Source organism: Panthera onca, chromosome D1 (genome assembly GCF_046562875.1).
Source record: "Panthera onca isolate mPanOnc1 chromosome D1, mPanOnc1 haplotype 2, whole genome shotgun sequence".
Classification (NCBI taxonomy): domain Eukaryota; kingdom Metazoa; phylum Chordata; class Mammalia; order Carnivora; family Felidae; genus Panthera; species Panthera onca.
In genome coordinates this window covers 98717934-98738176 of record NC_138348.1, presented here as the reverse complement: position 1 = coordinate 98738176, position 20243 = coordinate 98717934, and the positions used below count along the sequence as shown (strand labels likewise).

Here is a 20243-nt window from a genome sequence, read left to right as displayed (position 1 = left end):
GACCTAAAATTGAATTTACTTTTGGCAACCGTATCATGCTGATGACTCAGACTGAACTTACTAAACCCCTCATTTCTGTGATTCTGTTTCACCCGAACTGCTTCTTTTTCTTTTTTCTTTTCTTTTTCTTTTTTTTTTTTCTCATGTGAACTGCTTCTAAGCCTCACCATTGTACAATGCTGAGGTCTTACACGGACCTTTGATCATTTCATCTCGTTAAGTTGGCCTGACATTCTACATATGGAGATGATTGGGGGATCCTTATCTTGTCCTTCAAAGTGTTTACTATCCTTCCAGGGTCATATGTGTGAAATGTGCTACTACGTTTTCATATCAGATAATGATAAAAATATTTAATGGGACAGAGATGAAGACAAAACTCTAAATGACACAGTTGTCCTCCTGGTTGATACCGGTCTGTGTCACACTGAGCAGATGATACGTGGTTTTGTAGGTGGGATGGGGTCAGATGGTAATGAGCCTCCAACATGTAAAGAAAGAATAAGAAAATAGATTCAGAAGGTTTTTGAGCACAAGAGTCTTATGGAAACAGGTTGATATAGGGGTGCCTGGGTGGCTCAGTCGGTTGAGCGTCCGACTTCAGCTCAGGTCACGATCTCGCGGTCCGTGGGTTCGAGCCCCGCGTCGGGCTCTGGGCTGATGGCTCAGAGCCTGGAGCCTGCTTCCGATTCTGTGTCTCCCTCTCTCTCTGCCCCTCCCCCGTTCATGCTCTGTCTCTCTCTGTCTCAAAAATAAATAAACGTTAAAAAAAAAAAAAAAAAAGAAACAGGTTGATATAGCAAAAAATAAAACAAAACACCAACTTTGGAACTCTGCACATCTGAAGTTGAATCTCAGCTCGGTCGCTTTCTCGCTGTAGAACTTTGAGCAAATTAACCACTCAGAACATCAATTTCTTCTCTTGTAGTATGGGATAATGCCTCCTCGACTGTGGAGATTAAGTGAGATGATATATATGAAAAGCCTCATACATAAAAGGCTCTCAATAAACTAAGAAGAAAAAGCAGGAGAAGGAAGGAGGAGAGAAGAAAGTCGTGTTTAGAACAGACTTAGTTTCGGTGGCGGGGGCGGCGGGGGGGAGGCGGGTAGGGGTGGCAAATTTATGATAGGCCCAAGGAAAAAATCCCAGTGTAAAATGAGCCTCTGGTGAGGCCCAGATTGACTGGATGCTTGGTCTAGGGCAATATATACGAAATGGCGGAGCGCTGGAAGTGGATGTGGGTGACATTTCAAAAGGAGAAGTGATTCACCTTGGATTCTGGCTACGGGTGTGGAGAATGACAGAGAGGAGACACGGGAGCACAAACAGAGGAAATGGATTAAGGAAGAAGGGTTCAGGGGCGTCTGGGTGGCTCCAAGTGTCCGACCTTGGCTCAGGTCATGATCTCACGGCTCGTGAGCTCGAGCCCCGCATGGGGCTCTGTGCTGACAGCTCAGAGCCTGGAGCCTGCTTCGGATTCTGCGTCTCCCTCTGTCTCTGCCCCTCCCCGGCTCATGCTCCGTCTGTCTCTCAAAAATAAACATTAGGGGGGGCGCCTGGGTGGCTCAGTCGGTTAAGCGGCCGACTTCGGCTCAGTCGGTTAAGCGGCCGACTTCGGCTCAGGTCACGATCTCACAGTCTGTGAGTTCGAGCCCCGCGTCGGGCTCTGGGCTGACGGCTCAGAGCCTGGAGCCTGCTTTGGATTCTGTGTCTCCCTCTCTCTCTGCCCCTCCCCCATTCATGCTCTGTCTCTGTCTCAAAAATAAATAAAAACGTTTAAAAAATTAAAAAAAAAATAAATAAACATTAAAAAATTAAAAAAAAAAATAGAAGCGTTCGTGTTTAGAGTGGTGAAAGTTGGCAGGATAGTAGGACATCCCAGGGGGTATGACAAACGAGCGGGTGGAGAGATTTAAGGGGAACTGTGTGCAGAAGTCAGAGGGAAGGTTAGGTGTTTCGGAAGCACCCTGGTAGCTGTAGCCATTGGGTCAGGTCTCTGAGGGTGAGGTGGGAAGGTGGGAATCGAACCGACAACGGTAGCCTGCAGGATACCCCAGGGCCACGCTGATTTCCCTCCCCCCCCCCCCCACCTGTCAGAGCTGAACCGGAAAATCTCGACCTTACATTCACCTTTGCATCATGGGCCTCAGTCCAGGGCCTGCTGGGACCCGAACCCTGTCCCTCCAGGCCTCTCTGCTTCTCGGCCCTGATATCAGGACAGGAGTTCTTATCTGGTCAACAGACTCTAGTTTGTTGCTACAATCGTGGGCTGGAAAAGGGAGAGACGGGAGGGGACCTGTAGACAGAGATTTGGACGGAAGCGGGTGGGGACAAATGGAGAGCGAGTGAGAAACACACAAGCTGGGAGAGGCAGGGCAAGGTGGGCACCACGAGTAGGTAGAAATGCGGGCTGATGGAGGAGAAAAAGAGAGACCGAAGGAGGGGGCAGAAAAAAAGATTTGCCGAGAAACTGATGAAGTGCAACTGAGAAAACTGTTGCCATGGTGACGGGTCCAGAGGAGGGAGTAGGAATATCAATCGGATTATGAGTTGGGGGAACAGGGAGGGGGTCGCTCAAGACCCAGAGGCAGTGCCCCCCACCCCCGCTGGCCGGCCCCAGCAGCCCTCCCGCAGCGTGAGGACCGCCTTCCTGAGAGGCCTCCCAGAGGCCAGCCCAGGGAGGACCGTGGGGACAGAAGCATGGGAGGGGCTCAGGGCTCTGGCACTTTCTCCCCTCCTCTCCAGCCTGGGCTGGCACAGATCTGTACCCGCCCCCCCCCCCCCACCTCTGCGTGCCTCACTGGCTCTGGGACAGCCTGCTCCACCCACCCTACTTTCTGTCCTCCCCACGTCTTCCTCCTCGGAGCCCCCAAGTGAAGCGCGGGGAGGGGACTTGTGTTAAGAACCTACTGTGTGCCCCGCACGGTGTTGGGCACCTCGCGCCTTGTTTCATCCGGGGCCTCACCGCAGCCCCGTGGGCTAGGTGCGCCACCCCCACTGGCAGACAGGAAACCCAGACCAAGGTCCCAAGCTGGAAAGTGGCCGCCGCCTAGCTGGCCCATCTGCTCCAAAGCCATTTTCTGCCCTCCGAGCCCCCTGCCTACCCTTCGCGGCCTGCTTTCCGCCCCCTCAGGCCAGGATGGGAGCTGCTGGGGGGAGGACCCGTTCAAGGCTCGAGCTCCATTCCTAGAGACAGAGAATTGGGGACACTTGAGGCAACTGTGCCACAGCCAGCACAGCCTCCAGGCTAAGTGGGAGGCGCAGGGGAGCTCAGAGCTCAGGGCCAGGGGAGTGGGGAGGAAGGGCTGAGGGGGAGAGGACTGTGGGGCTGAGGGGAAGCTCTGAGGCAGGCGTTTCCGGCAGAGCTGAGGAGAAACTTCCAGCAAGGCCCAGTGGGGAGCACTCAGGCTTGCAGCGTCTGAGCTGGTGAGTGAGTGTGGCTGGGGGCTGGTGTTTGATTGCAGGTCCCTGCAAGTGGAAGTGGCTATGTGGTGGCGGTGGGGGGGAGGGGTGCGGGGGGGGGGGCTGTCTCCCTCCCCCTCCCTCCCCCTCCCTCGGGGCGGCTGTACAAATAACAGTTTTGTAAAGGGCACCGGATCTGATGCGCATATCAAACAGGGCCTGAGGAGATGGGAGAAGGCAGAGTTCAGGGCTGTGACCTTGGGTAGCCGAGCCAAGACTACCCCTCCCTGCCAGAGGGTGGAGTGGGGTTCCAGAGGATTCTGACCCCTTCCCACACGCCTTGCTTTTCCTTCTAGTGGCCACCTTGAAACACCTCCCTGTTCTCTCTGGGGATTGGCTGGAGCCACAGCCTAACCCGGAAGTGGCGGGGGGGGGGGGGGGGCAGAAATTGGCTGGACCCCAAGAGGGGCTAAAGGTCACAGTTCTGTTGCCCCCCCCCCCCCACCTGTTCGCTGGGTTTGAGTTCCCAGGTCTCTGCCCCTCACCCCTGTAGGGGGGGATGAGGGGATAGAACCCCTTCCTCTGCAGACGTGACCCAGGGAAGACTGACCCAGACCGACTCACCCCTTCACACTCCACCAATATCCCAGGAAGCCCTCCTGACCTCCTTCCCCTGCCCATGTTAGGTTTCTACAGACAACTAGAAGGGGACCCGGCCTGAGGTAAAAGAACGGGGGAGGGGGTGGAAGGGAGTCCCCCCCCCCCCAACTCCAAAGAAGACTCTTCCTACCCTCCTCTTTCACACCTGCCCTCCCGGGGCCATCTGGTGCCTTGGCCCTTTCCTGAACCCCAGACCCAGCTCCACCCAGACAGCCAGTCCTTCAACACCCTCTTGTCCAGCCCCGTTGTCCTCATCCACACACCCTCACTCCCAGACTGAAGCAATCTCCATGACTTCTACTTGCCAAAGCCAAGGAGCACGCTTCGAATCTCTCTGGTGCCCTATGAACCAGTTTGCTGTGGGCCGCGGGTCCTGGAAGCATTCTTCTTTGGGGACCTGGGACACCACTCCCTCCTGGCTCTTTTCTTTTTTCTTCTAGGGAAGCTTCTCAGTCTCTTTGGCAGGCTCCTCTTTGCCTTTGACCCTAGTGGTGTTCCCCAGGCCCTGTCCTTGCTCTTGTCCTCTCACTGGGCCGCGCTCCTCCCCCAGGCTGCAGCTGTCACACCAGGGCCCACAGCCTTCCTGAGCTCCAGACCGGGAATCACAGATCTCCAGCCCCTCCCAGAAAAACCTCCTTCCACCACCACCTGCACCCCAGCTGGTGAGGGTGCCGCCATCCAGCTGCCCAAGCCACAGCCTGGGAGGCATCCTTCACCCTGCTCCCCACCCCGCCCCATAGCCCTCCCAGCCAAACCATCACCTTAGAATTTTCTCTTCGGTCGTTTCTTGCCCAGAATTGTATCTCCACAGTGTGTCAAGAGACATCTAAAATATCTCCCAACCACTCATCCAACACAATCTCTACAGTACAACGAAAATCATCTTTATAAGATACAAATTTGATCATGACACTCTCCAGTTTTAATCCTTCAAGGGCTTCTTTGTATCCTTAGGATAAAAATTAAAATTCTTTAAACGGGCTTACAAAGCTCTTCATCTGGTCCTGGCTGCTTCTCCAGTGACTTCCCCAAATTCCACTCTTTTTTTTTTTTTTTTTTAATGTTTATTTTTATTTTTGAGACAGAGAAAGAGCATGAACGGGGGAGGGTCAGAGAGAGGGAGACACAGAATCTGAAGCAGGCTCCAGGCTCTGAGCTGTCAGCACAGAGCCCGACGCAGGGCTCGAACTCATGGAGAACTCACGGACTGTGAGGTTGTGACCTGAGCAGAAGTCGGACGCTTAACTGACTGAGTCACCCAGGCGCCCCTCTTTTTTTTTTTTTTTTTTTAAAGTAGGCTTCATGCCCAGCGTGGTGCTCAGCGTGGGGTTTGAACTCACGACGCTGAGATCAAGACCTGAGCTGAGATCAAGAGTCAGACACTTAACTGACTGAGCCACCCAGGTGCCCTCCATCAAATTCCACTTTAAACCTCCAGTCGCTTAATGAGCATTTGCAGCTCTTTCAGCCTAGAACAATCTCCCCTCTCACTCCTTCCTCCCTCCACCTTCACCCTGCTAATGCCTACTCAACTTTCAGATCTTCACTTATTGACTACTTCCTCCAGGAAGCCCTCCAGGACTGCCCAAGCCCATGTAAGTTACCCTTTCAGTGAGGCGCCTCTCTGGCAAGTCATTTAATGTCTCTGACCTCAGTTTCCTCATTAATACAATGAGGAGAATAACAGTACCCACCCACAGAGTTTGCTCTGAGGGATTAAGCAAGAAAATATAGGAAGGACTTAGCGCAGTGCCTGACATGTGGTAAACACTCGATAAATACTAGCTGTTAGCATTACTTTTTGTACTGAAATCCTGCTGCAGTAAAATAGTGGACTCTTCAGTATCTCCCATTATACCGTAATTTTCCGGGAGAGCAATCGTACTCACCTCTGAATGCCCGGTACTTAGCACAGTGACTGGTACAAAAGCATGTAAGAAACATTTATTGAATAAATTAATTCATATTCATTCGGGCCACTATTATTTCTTGGGTCGATTCGCTCTCCTTCAGGCCTAAGGAGAGGCTTAATTACCCCGCAGTCAAGCCTCCGCCTTTCCTACAGTACTGAAGTTTGCCACTTCCCTGCTTCAACCCTGTCAGAGGCTCCTGACAGTCTGAAAAACACGGTGGGCCAGGCCTTTGCAGGGCGGTTGCCCAGAAGATCTGCTTCTTTAGATCGGCTCCTCCCCTCCCTTCCCTTCCACTGCCATCCCTCCTTGCCAGGCTCTGCCGCGCTGGCTACAGGGAACCCCTCTGCTTTGACAACCCTGCAGCCTCTATCCCTTCAGCCTCAAATACGCTTCGTCCTTGCTCACTAGCAAAACACCATTCCCCTTCTGACACCCTGTCCCAGATGACACCATCTGGGGCACCCCGTGGCAAAGTTGGCCTCAAAGATGTATGTTGTTCAGTTTCACTCACCTTGTTTTACTGATTTGGTCACCTGCCTGGCCCCAGGGGTCCACAGCCCCTGTCCGACCTCACAATGTTGTGATCCATCCAGCTGCAGTGAGGGCCTCGACTTTCTCTCCCCAGCAGCCACCTGGATGGCCGCCACTCTCCCTCCTGTCCCCGTCCACACGCCCATGCTTCATTCGACCTTGACCTCACCCCTCAGTGCCCCGCTTCCTGGCACATCCAGTCACTCCTTTCCGTAACTAGCCCCATCTTGTTCTCCAACCCTTCAGGCTCGCCAATACCCTCAACTTTCCGTGCCTTGAGTCTGGACAACTTGACAGTTGTATCATTGCTGCACTCAAGCTGTTGTGTAATTTGAAAAACTCCCAAAATGTCAAAGTTAGTGTGATGGTTAATTTTATGTGTCAGCTTGACGGGGCCATGGTGCTCAGATATTTTGTGAAACGTTATTCTGGATGGCTCTGTGAAGATGTTTTTTGGGGCAAGATTAACATTCAAATCAGTGAATTTTGGGGGAAGGCAGATTATCCCATGGTGTGGTGGGCCTCATCCAATCAGTTGAAGGCCCTGAACAAACAAAGACTGACTTCCCCTCTCGCCTGCCCCACAAAGAAGGATTTCTGTTGGTAGATCACCTTTGGACTCCAACTGCAACTCTTTCCTGGGTCTCCAGCCTGCCTGCCTCCCCCTTTAGACTGTGGATTTGCCAAGCCTCCACGATCACATGAGCCAATTCCTTAAAATAAACCTCTCTCTATATATACACATCCTGTCGGCTCTGTTTCTCCAGAGAACCCTGACTAATGCAGCCAGTGCCCCTGAAGACCAGTGGTCCCCAAGCTCAGCTGGGCCACAGCCACCAAACAGCCTTCCTCAAGGTCCCTGGTAGCTGTGTCCTCCTCTTCCCACAAATAGCTACTCAAACTCTTTTATGATCTAGCCTCAGAAGTGACCATTGCCCCTGCTGAATTCTATTGGTCACACAGACTAACCCTGCTACAACATGCCAATCCATTACCTCCTGCCCATCCCTTCCCACACTGTTTCCAAAATGCTCTTTCCACAATTAGAACTCCTCAGAGGCTCTCTGTTTCCTTTAGGGTAAAAACCAAGCTCCTTAGTATAGGATCCAGTGCCACTGGTGACCCAGCTGCTGGCGAGGGGTATTGTCCCACTCATCTTTGAAGACCTCTTTCTAGCCAAGGTGTGTTTGTTCACGGTTCCCAGAAAGTGTCAGGATCATTCGCTTCTCTGAGCCTTTTCATATGCTGTTCCCTTTTTGGAATATCCTCTTCCACTTATCTCTCTTTTTTTTTATTAAAAGTGTTTTTTTTTAAGTTTATTATTTTTTTTTTTGACATAGACATCTCAAGTGGGGAGAGGCAGAGAGAGAGAGAGAGAGAGAGAGAGAGAGAGAGAGAATCCCAAGCAGGCTCCGCGCTATCAGCACGGAGCCTGATGTGGGGCCCAAACCCATGAACTGTGAGATCATGACCTGAGCCAAAACCAAGAGTTGGATGCTTCACCGACTGAGCCACCCAGGCGCCCCATCTTCTTCCACTTACTTTAACCAGGCTACCTCCAGTTCATTCTCCAAAACTCAGCAACTCGAGAGCAGGAATGGCTTCTTGTCCTCTCTGTGTCTCACCTATCATGGCAACTACCACTGAGCAGTTGTTTGACAGATGTTTACTGAATGAATACACGAGCGAGCAGGCAGTTCCTGTGTGCCTGGGACCCCGGTGGCATGCTTAGCATACAAGGAACAGCTGGCTCACATCTCCGTCACCTTCCCGTTCACACTACCTTTCCTGCCCAACCATTTCCCCCTGCATCGATGCCAGAATTGGGAAAACAAATTCCTATTTCTTCCTTTTAATTAATTAATTTTAAGTAGGTTCCATACCCAGTGTGGGGCCTGAACTCATGACTCTGAGATCAAGAGTCGCATGCTCTACTGATCAAATTCTGAGCAGCTCTACTGATCAAATTCTATCCCACCTCATTCCCTACTAGCTCTGTGACCTCAGGAAACTCATTTATTGCCTCTGAGCCTCTAGACTTCATCTGCAGTAAGGGTTAAAGGAGAAGATAAGATGAATTACTTAAATTAATATTTATTGAACCAGATATCATGCTAGGCACTCTTAAATAAATTAGCTTGAGTGATGGTCGTATTAGTTCAGTGAGACAGATTTTAGGCCCTTTCTGCAGAAGAGGAAAGTGCAACAGAGTACTCAGGTAGGTAACATGGTCACAAAGCTGGAAGAAGAGTTGGGGTAAGTGGTTGTATCATAGGGAGCATTACAAAAAATAAAGGAGCACCCAGGTCTCTTTCAACCCTGAATGACACACAGATTTTCCTTTCCTTCCAGCCTTTTCCTCAGATCTCAAGGATCGAGGCCCTGCCGTTTCCCATCAGACCAATATTTGGTAAGCACTGCTTATTACTTCTCGATCCAAGTCCCCAGGACTCCCCCAGTCTGCTCCCACCGACTGTGACAGTGATGGCCAATATTCCTTCTGCACCTTTATTTTAAAGCATTTTTACACCTGTCATATCCTGCTAGATGATTGAGAAGGAATGAGTCTTCCCACTTTATAGGTGAGAAAACTGAGGTTCAAAACGGTATCACCTATCATCAGGAGGACAATAGTCCCCATTAGAGGCTCACATGCCCATGGAGTCAAGTGGACATGGGTTTTTTTTTTAATATTTATTTTTTAATGTCTATTTATTTTTGAGACAGAGACAGAACGTGAGCAGGGGAGGGGCAGAGACAGAGGGAGACACAGAATCCAAAGCAGGCTCCAGGCTCCGAGCTGTCAGCACAGAGCCCGATGCGGGGCTCAAACCCAAGAACCGTGAGATCCTGACCTGAGCTGAAGTCGGACGCTTAACTGATTGAGCCACCCAGGCGCCCCAAGTGGACGTGTTTTTAACTGACTGGCAAGCAGACGAGTGGCATCCAGAGCAAGAACGATCAGTATACCAGACAGAGCTGGGTTCCCACCTAAGATCCCGTGGCTGCAAAGCTACTACATTCTAGAAAAGATAAAAAGTACCATAATTCAGAAAGAGTAAGTCTGCTTTAAGAGCTAACCTTTTATTTAGTCCAGGCAGAAGAGAGAGGTTAAGAACTCCCTGAAGGCAGAAACTTATTTTGCCTTTGCGTACCCGGTGCCTAGCACAGTTCTGGTACTTAATAAAATGTTTGTTGACTTGAGTATGGAGCTTGGAAGGAAGGAGGCAGAAGACAAAACTTGCATGAGTTTAGAATCAAGCATCTGAGGGGGAGACAGCCTAGGAGGTGTGGGTCCAAGAGAGAAACTCCAGACATTTGTGGCCCTGGTTCCTTTACTCCAAATCGTGAGGACATCCTCCAGAGGCACAGGGTGCTGTGGCTTTAAATGACTTCCGTGTGTCAATGAATCTGCTCTGCTAAAAGAGTTATCCTCTTGCTCCTGCGCTTGGCCTCCCCCTCCTCGCAGCTCCCCAAACCCTTCTCGGCCGCTGTGATGGGATAATTAGATGCGAGAGCTCAGCACAGATGATGCTCCAGTTGCTTAGCAACTAATGGTTTCCATGGAGACCGCAAAGCACAGCCTCCAGAGCAGCCAGTGAGCAGCTCGGCAGGGCAGGGAGAAGACGCAACTCTCAGTTCCTCCAGAAACCTGGGGAGGGCCGGGTGGGGAAGGGGGGCTGGAGGGAGAAGGGAGGACTTAAAGGCACAGGGCCCTCTTATCCCTTTAAAATCTGGCCAGGGCTCTGCCCTGCCCTACCCCACTCTGCCCCACTCATAATTTCAGATGGGATGGGGGCTTAGATGTGGACCCAACCACAACGCACCCTGCAAGAAACCCGACCTCTTCTTTCTGCTTCTTGGTTTACGAGTGAAATGGGAAGACATACCTCCCAAGCCTGAGCATAAACATCCTTCCCGGTTAGTGATGGGATTTGAAGAGCGAGCATCAGGAAGATCCCCTCGCTCCTAGAATGCCACCACCTACTTCTTCCCTCTCTCCAAAGTTCTCCTCAACGTGCAAACAGTCCTCTTTCAGTTTGTAGAATGATGGTAGGATCTGATGGAAAAGGAAACAAAAGCCAAGGTGCCGGAAAAACAGAATTCAGTTCTTCACCCCAAGGCAGCCTGTTCTGGGAGACTGGGGAAACACACCTGCCCCTGATCTCCACCAGTGTGTGTGTGTGTGTGTGTGTGTGTGTGTACGGGGTGCAATATGGAACATCTGGCAATTCAAAGTGTGGGCCTCTCAGACTAGCATCAATCGATGTTACCTGGAAACTTGTTAGAAATGTGGACTTTCAGGCTTCACCTCAGACCCACTGAATCAGAAACTGCATCTCATCAAGATCCCTGGTGATTCATAGGCACATTCAATGTGGAGAAGCGCTGGTCTGAGACCCTCTGACCCTCTGCTTGGGTCTGTGAGTTCTATCTGTACCCTCACCCCCACCCCCCCCACCCCGGGCTCACACTCCAGGCTTTGAACCTACCCTTCTTCCCACCATCGGAGTAAGGACACAGCGCCACCAACCCTTTGCTTCCTTACAGGACCCTGGCCCTTCTCTGGGTCTGGGGAAGACAGAATAGTTCATGGCACAGAGACCTACATCAGCGCTCTCTGTACAGCTCTTGGCCTCTCCCTGTGGACTATCCCGCTTCCCACAGGTGACTTCCTCTCTGAGTCTGTTTCCACATCTGCAAAAAGGAGCCTGTGACATCTGCGGCCCCTTGGCTGTAGGGATAAGTATGTTGGCTCATGTCCACAGTGGGCACTTTCTCCTCGTCTCTCCTTGCTTTCTGCTTATAACTCCCCTTTCACTTCGGTCTAATCCAGCACGGGGCTGGGGGATGCGGTCAGAGGAGTTGTGTCTCTTTTTCACTTTCTCTTACCGGGTCTGTTTCTCCTCTTTATTCTCAATCGTTTCAACAGTGGTTGCTGAGCCAGGCTGACTGTGCCCACCGCTGCTGGATGGGGTTGGTGGCCACCCCTCCGGTCTCTCTGGAAGTCTTCCCTAGCGTCCCTCTGCCCAGCTCTCCGGAGGAACCTGGAGGCTCGCATACTCCCTGGCACCCACACCCCTCGGCCTCTCCCAGAGCAGCAGTACCCGGGCCTCGGTGGACACCATGAAGAGGAGCCCCTGGGTCTGCTGCCCCCGTCCCCTCCTACCAGCCTCAGTTTCCCTGCCATCCTCGCCCGGCCAAGGCCCTGGCAGAAGCCCCTCGGCGTTGCTTTCCTTTTCTTGCATGCCACGGCAATCTCAGAACTCGCTGCACTCCCGGGAAGACTCCCATACCTGAGGGGGCCAGTCCTCCACAGGCCATGCCCCAGATGCACGCACAGGCAAGAATACTCAGGCCCTAACACGCGGGAGTCCCAGAAGAAGGGGTGATTTCCGCCTCCCACTTTAGTTACTCTGCCCCTCTGCAGTTGACTAAGCCAGCAAGATCTAGCCAGGGCATCCCCACTTCTGACCTGAGAGCCAGCTCCCCATCCTGAAAAACCTGTCTGGGGGCCTGCCCTGAGGCTGTAGGACCCAAAGGGCAGGTTGGACAGGATTCCCCTCCAGCCACTCCCACCCCAAGACAAAATCAGCCACCCCAGGGGCCAGGCCTCACTTGCCTCAGGAAGCCTCAGCCTGCCAGCAGCTGTCCCAGCTCCCAGCCCAGCTATGGCATCCCCGCTGCCCTTCCAGACCTTGCCCTTCAACCTGATTCTGCTGACTGTCCTGGCCCTGGGGGCTGCAGGTCTCTGCCTTCTCTGGCGGGGGTGTGGGGAGGGGAGGCACTGGGCCTTCCAGGGCTCCCAAAGCAGAGCTGGCCTGGCCGGTTGGGGGTGGGGAGCTGATGATGGCAGTGACCAGGCATCAGTCACTGAGCCCAGGGGACACTCCTGGTCCTCTTCCAAACCCAGGAGGCAGAGAGATGTGCCGAAGGGCCCAGGGCTAAGGATTGGGGTAAGGTTGACCGCTGCCCCCTACTGACACCCAGGATCTGGCCGCTTGGCGGAGGACCCGGCTTTTGCGTCCCAAGCCTGCCACCTGGTGGTCACACAAGCAAAGGCCTGTGTTCTGCTGGCCGACTGCAGCACGGCAGGGGAGGACTCTGCATCCTTAGAAATGGCCCCCAGGGGTCAGGGCCAGGAAAGGGGATTGCGTGCCCCCACCCCGAGCTCCCTCTTGGCTCCCCAGCAGACTTCAACATCTCAAGCGTTTCTGGTCTGCTGTCCCCGGCGCTGACGGAGAGCCTGCTAGTTGCTTTGCCCCCCTGTCACCTCACAGGGGGCAATGCCACGCTGATGGTCCGGAGAGCCAATGACAGCAAAGGTTTGCTACCCGCCTCCCAAAGTGGCCCCCTGATCCCCAGAGACCCCTACCCAGGCCACCACCAGCACCCTTTCTCCCACTCCTGCCTTCCTGTAGACCTTTCTCCTGAGCCATCCATATTCTGCTGCCCCTTCTCTTTGGGCCCTCCAGAAACATGACCCTGACTTCACCCCCCGATTTCCTGTCCAGTGGTGAAATCCAGCTTCATGGTGCCTCCGTGCCGTGGGCGCCGGGAGCTGGTGAGCGTGGTGGACAGCGGGGCTGGCTTCACCGTCACCCGGCTCAGTGCATACCAGGTGACAAACCTCGCGCCAGGAACCAAATACTAGTAGGTACCAGATCCAGGCCTGGGGCACCTGCTGGCGGGGGGGGGCGGGGGGTGGGGGTTGATAGGAAGAGAAGCTGAGTCCTAACATTCGGTGGGAGGTGATACGGTCAGCCTGGGGGAGGAAGTGAGGGTGCAGCTGACGGCGTCTAGAAGGGGCCTCTCTTGGAGGAGGGCGCGGCTACGAAGGAGGGTGCCTGGGCTCCGTCTTCTTCCAAGTCCCAGATAATCACTGAGGAGTCTCCACTCTCTCTCTCAAACCCCACTACAAAAGCCTTTCCTACCTAGTGACGAAGGGGGCATCCACTGAGTCCAGTAGGGAGAGCCCAATGTCCACGCTTCCTCGTAAGTGACATCAGGGTCCCCCGAACCTCCCCTGGCCCTCCCACCCCATCCCCCGGCTGCCCCTCCCTGTGCCCCCTTAGCTTCTTTGTACCTGTGTCCTCGTACTAAGCCCTTGGCATTTTAAGTGCCTGTTGGCTCGTCTCATAAACTAAAGGTTCTGTGCGTGTAGGGATGGTGCCCGATTAATTTCCGTACCCTCAGTGACCAACATAGGAGCTGCTTCGTAAATGTTTGCGAGATGGATGTGTGGATCAGTTGGCTGGTTGGATGGATAAATGGATGAGGATGGCTGGATGAGACGGAGAGCGTGGGGTCAGGAGAGGGGCTCTTCCTGCCCACGAAGGCCTCCCCGCTCTGTCTTCTGACAGGGAGGAAGATGGAATCCATTGGGCCGGGGATGGCCCGGACGGGGGGCATGGTAGTCATCACGGTGCTGCTCTCCGTCGCCATGTTCCTTCTGGTCGTGGGCTTCATTATCGCCCTGGCACTGGGCGCCCGAAGGTGAGGAGGCCCTCACCAGGCAGCAGGCCGCCAGAGGGTCCGCGACGCTATCCGTTTCCCCAGCCCCCGGCTTTGCCCTCTGTGCCTGCCTCCTTTCCTGAAAACACCGCCTGCTCCCAGACCTCAACCTGGAGGCTTTGGCTCTTTCAATGGCTTCACCTCCCCTCCCTGCCCCCTCTCACTGGAGCCCTTTCCTCCCTCTGCCCCTCCCCTTGTCCCCAGTGCCTCACCTTCTCCCCACACTTCCTGTCCTCCCCTCACCCCCACTCTTGTCAGCATTGGCGCTCCTTCCACTTCACCTCTTTAATCTCCCCCTCCCTCAGCAGTTCACCCCTCCCGCAGTGATGGAAGTCTCCAGAATAAAGTCTGCTGCCGCCTCGGCTGTGTGTTTCCCTTTCATGTGCTCCGCCTGTGTGGAACCGAATCCCCGAATCCCCCCCCCCCCCCCCCCCCGTTAGGCTCCCAGTCCGCCCTCCTTGCCCCCCTAGAACAACCTAGTTGCTCCTCTCAGGAGGCAGGAAGGGGGGGGGGGGCGGGATTAGATGCCAGGAGTCAAGAGTCCTCAGAGCCCACGTGGGCTGTGGGTTTGGCCCCCTCCACAGCAGGCCACCCAACCAGGGCGCGGTGCACTGTGTGGGTGAGTCTAGAGGCTGAGGGTGTGTGGTGTTGTGGAGCAAAGGGAAGTGTTGGGGCAAGGAGTGCGGGCTCCGACTGGGGAGAGCCAGAGAGGGCTACCAGGCTGAGACCCCAGACAGGGTGCTGGGCGGTGGGAGAAATGGAGAATTTTCTAGAGGGGACCTAGGAGGAGGGCAGAGAAATGGAAGAAGCCTGGGTGCAGGAGGACAACAGTGGTACAGTCTGGTAACCTGAGGGAAAAGTAACTGGGAACTGAGGGAAAAGAGTAGGAGTGTTCTCCTTTCCAATACACAACTCTTATAAGGATCAGTGATCTTTGCATTGATCTTAGGGGAAATACCAGAATCTTTAAGGCGACCTTCAAGACCAGCCCTGGACTCTCCCCTAACTGCCCCTCAGTTCTCACCGTGTTCCCTCCAATATCCTGTGTTCCCTCTTGCCTCAGGGCCTTTGCACCGACTATTCCACGTGCCTGACTTGCCTTTATGACTCCCCCCATCCCCACTCCATTCTTATTTGCACAGGTAACCCACCTTCTCCAGGGAAGCCCCTGACTTCTACCCCCCCCCCCCACATTGGGTTGGGTTCCCCTTTCCTGTCTTTCATAGCAATACCGTGGTTTATATGTGTATGTGATTATTCAGTTATCTCCCCAACCAGACTGTGTGTTCCATGAGAGCAGTCATTTTGTTCCCAAAGTACCTTTCCTCCACAATGCCTGGGGCATAGTAGGTACTCAGTAAATACTTGTTGAATCAGTGAACGGATGAAGGAATGAATAAGCCCCTGAAGAGAAGGCGGGGACCGGGCAAGTGCCAAAAATTCTGTGAAAACAATAAAAAACAACACAGAGCTAGAAGATGCTGGAACAATGGTGGTAATGACCCCTTTATAGAGTAACATGAGAGCCTCGGAGAGGGAGGCAATGGAAGAGAAGAGCAACAATGTTTATTCATCCCACAAACATTAGTTGAGCATTTATTATGTGCCAGGTGCTGCTAGAAATGCTAAGAATAAAATGTGGAAGGACATTGTTCCTCCCTCCTGGAGTTGATGGAACTTAATGCAAGAGACAGATTCTCAAAAATGTGAACAAGTAAATAAATTAAAAATGAGATACGTGCTGGGGCGCCTGGGTGGTTCAGTCAGTTGAGTGTCTGACTCTTGATTTTGGCTCAGGTCATGATCCCAGGGTCATGGGATCGAGCCCCGTGTTGGGCTCCACACTGACCGTGGAGCTTGCTTAAGATTCTCTCTCCCTCTCCCCAGCTCCTGCACAGGCCATGAGCTCTCTCCCTCTCTCTCTCTCTCTCTCTCTCTCTCTCTCTCTCTCAAAAACAAACAAACAAACAAACAAAACCAACAACAATGTGGTAAGTGCTGTGAGAAATGAGAGAGGAAACAAACATTGGAACTTTGGGTGGGCCTAACAGAGCTGAGGCTTAAAGTCAGGAGACACAGGCAGAGAGGACGTGCCCAGCAGAGAGAATGGTGTGGGCTGTTTCCCTAACTTCACTGCACCAGCCAAGGGGGGTTTGGGAGCCCAACCTTCCCATGCTGGGGGAAGACCATCAGACTGGGAGTCAAACTACCACTGGAATCATCTAGGGGGGTTTATTTTTTATTTTTTTTAATTTTTTTTTTAATGTTTATTTATTTTTGAGACAGAGAGAGACAGAGCATGAACAGGGGAGGGGCAGAGAGAGAGGGAGACACAGAATCGGAAGCAGGCTCCAGGCTCTGAGCCATGAGCCCAGAGCCCGACGCGGGGCTCGAACTCACGGACCGTGAGATCGTGACCCGGGCTGAAGTCGGACGCTTAACCGACTGAGCCACCCAGGTGCCCCCATCTAGGGGGTTTTAAAAACCTCAACGCCTAGGCCATTCCCCATACCAGAATCAGAATGACTGGGGTAGGAGCCAGGCATCAGTATTTTTTCAAGATCCTCAGGAGATCTTGAAAATTTGGAATATGCAGTAAAGTTTGAAACGTACAGAGATAAACATTTTTGAAATTGTGATGAAATATACATAACGTGAAATTAACTATTTTAACCATTTTTTTAAAATGTTTATTTTGAGGGAAAGAGAGTGCAAGTCAGGGAGGGGCAGAGAGGGAGAGAATCTTAAGCAGGCTCCGAGCTGTCAGTGCAGAGTCCGATATAGGGCTCCATCCCACGAACTGTGAGATCATGACCTAAGCCAAGAGCAAGATTCAGATGTTCAACCAACTGAACCACCCAGGCACCCCTATTTTAACCATTTCTAAGTGTTCAGTTTGGCAGCATTAAATACATTCACAATGTTGTGCAACTACCAACACTATGGGCTCCAGAACTTTTTCCTTACCCCAAAGAGAAATTCTGTATCCACTGAACAATATCCCCATTGCCTCCTCCCCCACCCTTATCAACGACCATTCTACCTTCTGTCTGTGAAATTGGCTGTTGTAGGTATCTCATAAAAGTGGAACCACACACGATTTGTCCTTTTGTGTCTGGTTTATTTCACTTTGCATCATGTTTTCAAGGTTCACGCATGTTGCAGCCTGTGTCAGAGTTTTATTCATTTTTAAGGCTAAATAATATTCCATTGTATGTATAGACCACATTTTGTTTATCCATTCACCTGCTGATGGACATTTGGGTTGTGTCCACCTTTTCGTTCTTTTGAACAATGCTGGTACAGAGGTGCACAAATATCCGTTCAAGTCTTTGCTTTCAATTCTTTTGGAGAGATACCCAGCAGTGGGATGGCTGGATCGTATGGTGATTCTTTGTTTAATTTTTGGGGGAACCGCTATACTCTTTCCCTGGGGACTGTACCATTGTACCTTCTCACCAGCAATGCACAGGTGTTCTAATTTCTCCACATCCTCATCCACACTTATTATTTTCTCGTTGTATTTGTTTTTAAAAAAGCCTTCCCAATGGATGTGAAGTAGTATTTCACTCTGTTTTTAATTTGCATTTCCGTAACGATTAGTGACGTCGAGAATCTTCTCACGTGGCTATTGGAAATTTGTCTATCTTCTTTAGAGAAATGTCTATGCAACTTCTTTGACCATTTTTAAATTGTGTGTGTGTGTGTGTGTGTGTGTGTGTGTGTGTGTGTGTGAGCTGTGGTTCTTTATATATTCTGGATATTAATTCCTTATCAGATATATGATTTGTATGATATAAACATTCTTAAATGGTAGACTAATTTGAAAAGGGCTATAAAAGTGTGGATGCATTACGGTAAGTTTTTTTTTAACAACACAAAAATGAAATACCCATATGGAAAATTTTTGGAAGTATATACATCAAAATGTGATCTATTATCTGATTGATACGAAGAATGATTTTTGCTCTATCGTTTTCCCCTTTGTGTTTTCTATACTTCCGAGTTTTCTGCATCGAATGTGTATTATTTATTTATTTTTATTATTTTAAAAATTATTTATTTATTTTTAATGTTTATTTTATTTGAGAGAGAGAGAGCAGGGGAGGGGCAAAGACAGGGAGACAGAGGATCTGAAGCGGGCTCTGTACTGACAGCAGAGAGCCCAATGCGAGGCTCGAACTCACAAACTCCAAGATCGTGACCTGACCTTTATTTTTATTTTTTTAAGTAATCTCCAGGGGCACCTGGGTGGCTCAGTCAGTTAAGTGTCCAACTCTTGATTTCAGCTCAGTTCATGATCTCAGAGTTCATGAGATCAATTCTGAATCAGGCTCCATGCTGACAGCTCAGAGCCTGGAGCCTGCTTCTGATTCTTTGTCTCCCTCTCTCTCTGCCCCTCCCCTGCTCACACTCTCTCTCTTTCTCAAAATAAAATAAACATTTAAAAATTTAAAATAAATAAATAAAATAAACTTTAAAAATAAATAAACAAAAAATAAAAAGTAATTTCCACATCCAACGTGGGGCTTGAACTCACGACCCCAAGATAACAGTCAATGCTCTACTGACTGAGCCAGCCGGGCACCCAGAACAGGTATTACTTTTATAATTAGGGAAATTATCATTAAAATTACTATTATTGGTATTAAAGGTAGAGTCCTAGCAAATTTTTAAAAAGGGAGCTGTTGTTTTCAATGTAGTTAAAACAACATTTATTGAGGGTCTCCTATATGCCAGGTGCTCTCAAAGTTTCTGGTCTATTAGACAAGCCACAGGCAGCACAGTAGGGGAAAGGAGGAATCCAAGGAGGCTCCCACTGGCAAAATCTGGCACAATTTGAGGATTAAAATACATACTATTAATGAGTTATACTTCACTATATAGAATTACAGAATTTTATAACTATAATAAATTGCTATAATCAATAATTACAAATAATCCACTCTAAGAATCCTTTGGGTCCATACTGACAATAAACAAACAAATATGAGATAAGGGGACACCTGGCTGGCTCAGCTGGTAGAGCATGTGACTCTTGATCTCAGGGTTGTAAGTTCCAGCCCCATGTTGGGCGTAGAGATTACTTAAAAAATAAAATCTTTAGGGGCACCCGGGTGGCTCAGTCGGTTGAGTATCTGACTCTTGATTTCAGCCCAGGTCATGACCCCAGGGGTTGTGGGATCACACCCCTCGTTGGGCTTGTTGATGAGCATGGAAGTCCTGCTTAATAGTCTCTCTCTCTCCCCCCCCCTCTGTTTCTCTCCCCACTCATGCTCTCTCTCTCTTTAAAAAAAAAAAAAAAATTAATTAAAAAAAATAAAATCTTTACCTCTTAGAGTTAAAAAAAATCAATAAAAATAAAATAAAATATTTTTAAAAATATATGAGATATGGAAAAGCTCTTCCTTACAATAGAATGTCAACTAAATAAATGGGAAAGGAGTGATAGATTTAGAAAAATCATTTTATTTTATTTTATTTATTTATTTTTTAAATTTTTTTTACATTTATTTATTTTTGAGAAACAGAGTGAGACAAAGTGTGAGCAGGGTGGGGGGGTGAGCTCAAGGGAGAAGGAGACACAGAATCGGAAGCAGGCTCCAGGCCCCGAGCTGTCAGCACGGAGCCTGATGTGGGGCTCAAACCCACGAACTGTGAGATCATGACCTGAGCCAAAGTCGGACGCTCAACCGACTGAGCCACCCAGGCGCCCCAGAAAAATCATTTTAGAGGCACCTTGGTGGCTCAGTCAGTTAAGTGTCTGACTCTTGATTTAGGCTCAGGTCATGATCTCACAGTTCATGCGTTCGAGTCCTGAGTTGGGCTCTGTGCTGCCAGTGTGAAGCCTGCTTGGGATTCTCTCTCCCCCTCTCTGCCCCTCCCCCCTCAAAATAAATAAAGCAACATTTAAAAAAAAATCATTTTATCCCATCATAGTAATGATTGATTCAGGCAAGGATCATAAATAGATAGGAATTAAAAGGCCCAAACTTGATGAGGAACAGGACTTTAGTTAATTTTATTTATTTTTAGTATTTAATTTTTTTTTTTTTTTTTTTGAGGAACAGGATTTTAGATCAAAGTACCTCCCCACAGATTACTTACCAATTACAAAATAGAAAATAACTACCGTAGGGAAACCTGGTGGAGACCACTAAACCAAGTGATTGAAGTTAACGTCAATAATAATGAGATAAACTGACACGGTGTGGCTCTCG

At 50.5% G+C, this 20243-nt stretch overlaps 1 protein-coding gene across 4 annotated transcripts; it reads left to right on the top strand.

Annotated features, from left to right (window-relative positions):
* The first annotated feature begins 3051 nt into the window (after positions 1-3051).
* UPK2 (uroplakin 2) lies at positions 3052-14401 on the top strand. 4 transcript variants are annotated; one of them, XM_078432832.2, is made up of 9 exons: positions 3052-3427; positions 8860-8917; positions 11059-11175; positions 11441-12255; positions 12702-12833; positions 13023-13161; positions 13433-13503; positions 13872-14004; positions 14328-14399. In XM_078432832.2, the coding sequence occupies exons 4-9, from the start codon at positions 12180-12182 to the stop codon at positions 14347-14349; spliced, it is 573 nt and encodes a 190-aa protein (XP_078288958.1). In that variant the 5' UTR covers positions 3052-3427; positions 8860-8917; positions 11059-11175; positions 11441-12179; the 3' UTR covers positions 14350-14399. The 4 variants fall into 4 exon arrangements, with proteins under 4 accessions (XP_078288958.1, XP_078288956.1, XP_078288959.1 ...); XM_078432830.2 differs by having other exon boundaries at positions 11059-11254; XM_078432833.2 differs by having other exon boundaries at positions 3054-3427; positions 11059-11254; positions 13872-14401.
* The last annotated feature ends 5842 nt before the right edge of the window (positions 14402-20243 follow it).

Coding starts and splice junctions, on each gene's coding strand:
- UPK2 (XM_078432832.2), top strand. CDS start 12,180: ATGGCATCCCCGCTGCCCTTCCAGACCTTGCCCTTCAACCTGATTCTG. Junction 12,834..13,022: donor GAGAGCCAATGACAGCAAAG/GTTTGCTACCCG, acceptor TTTCCTGTCCAG/TGGTGAAATCCAGCTTCATG. Junction 14,005..14,327: donor CTGGCACTGGGCGCCCGAAG/GTGAGGAGGCCC, acceptor CCCCTCCCTCAG/CAGTTCACCCCTCCCGCAGT.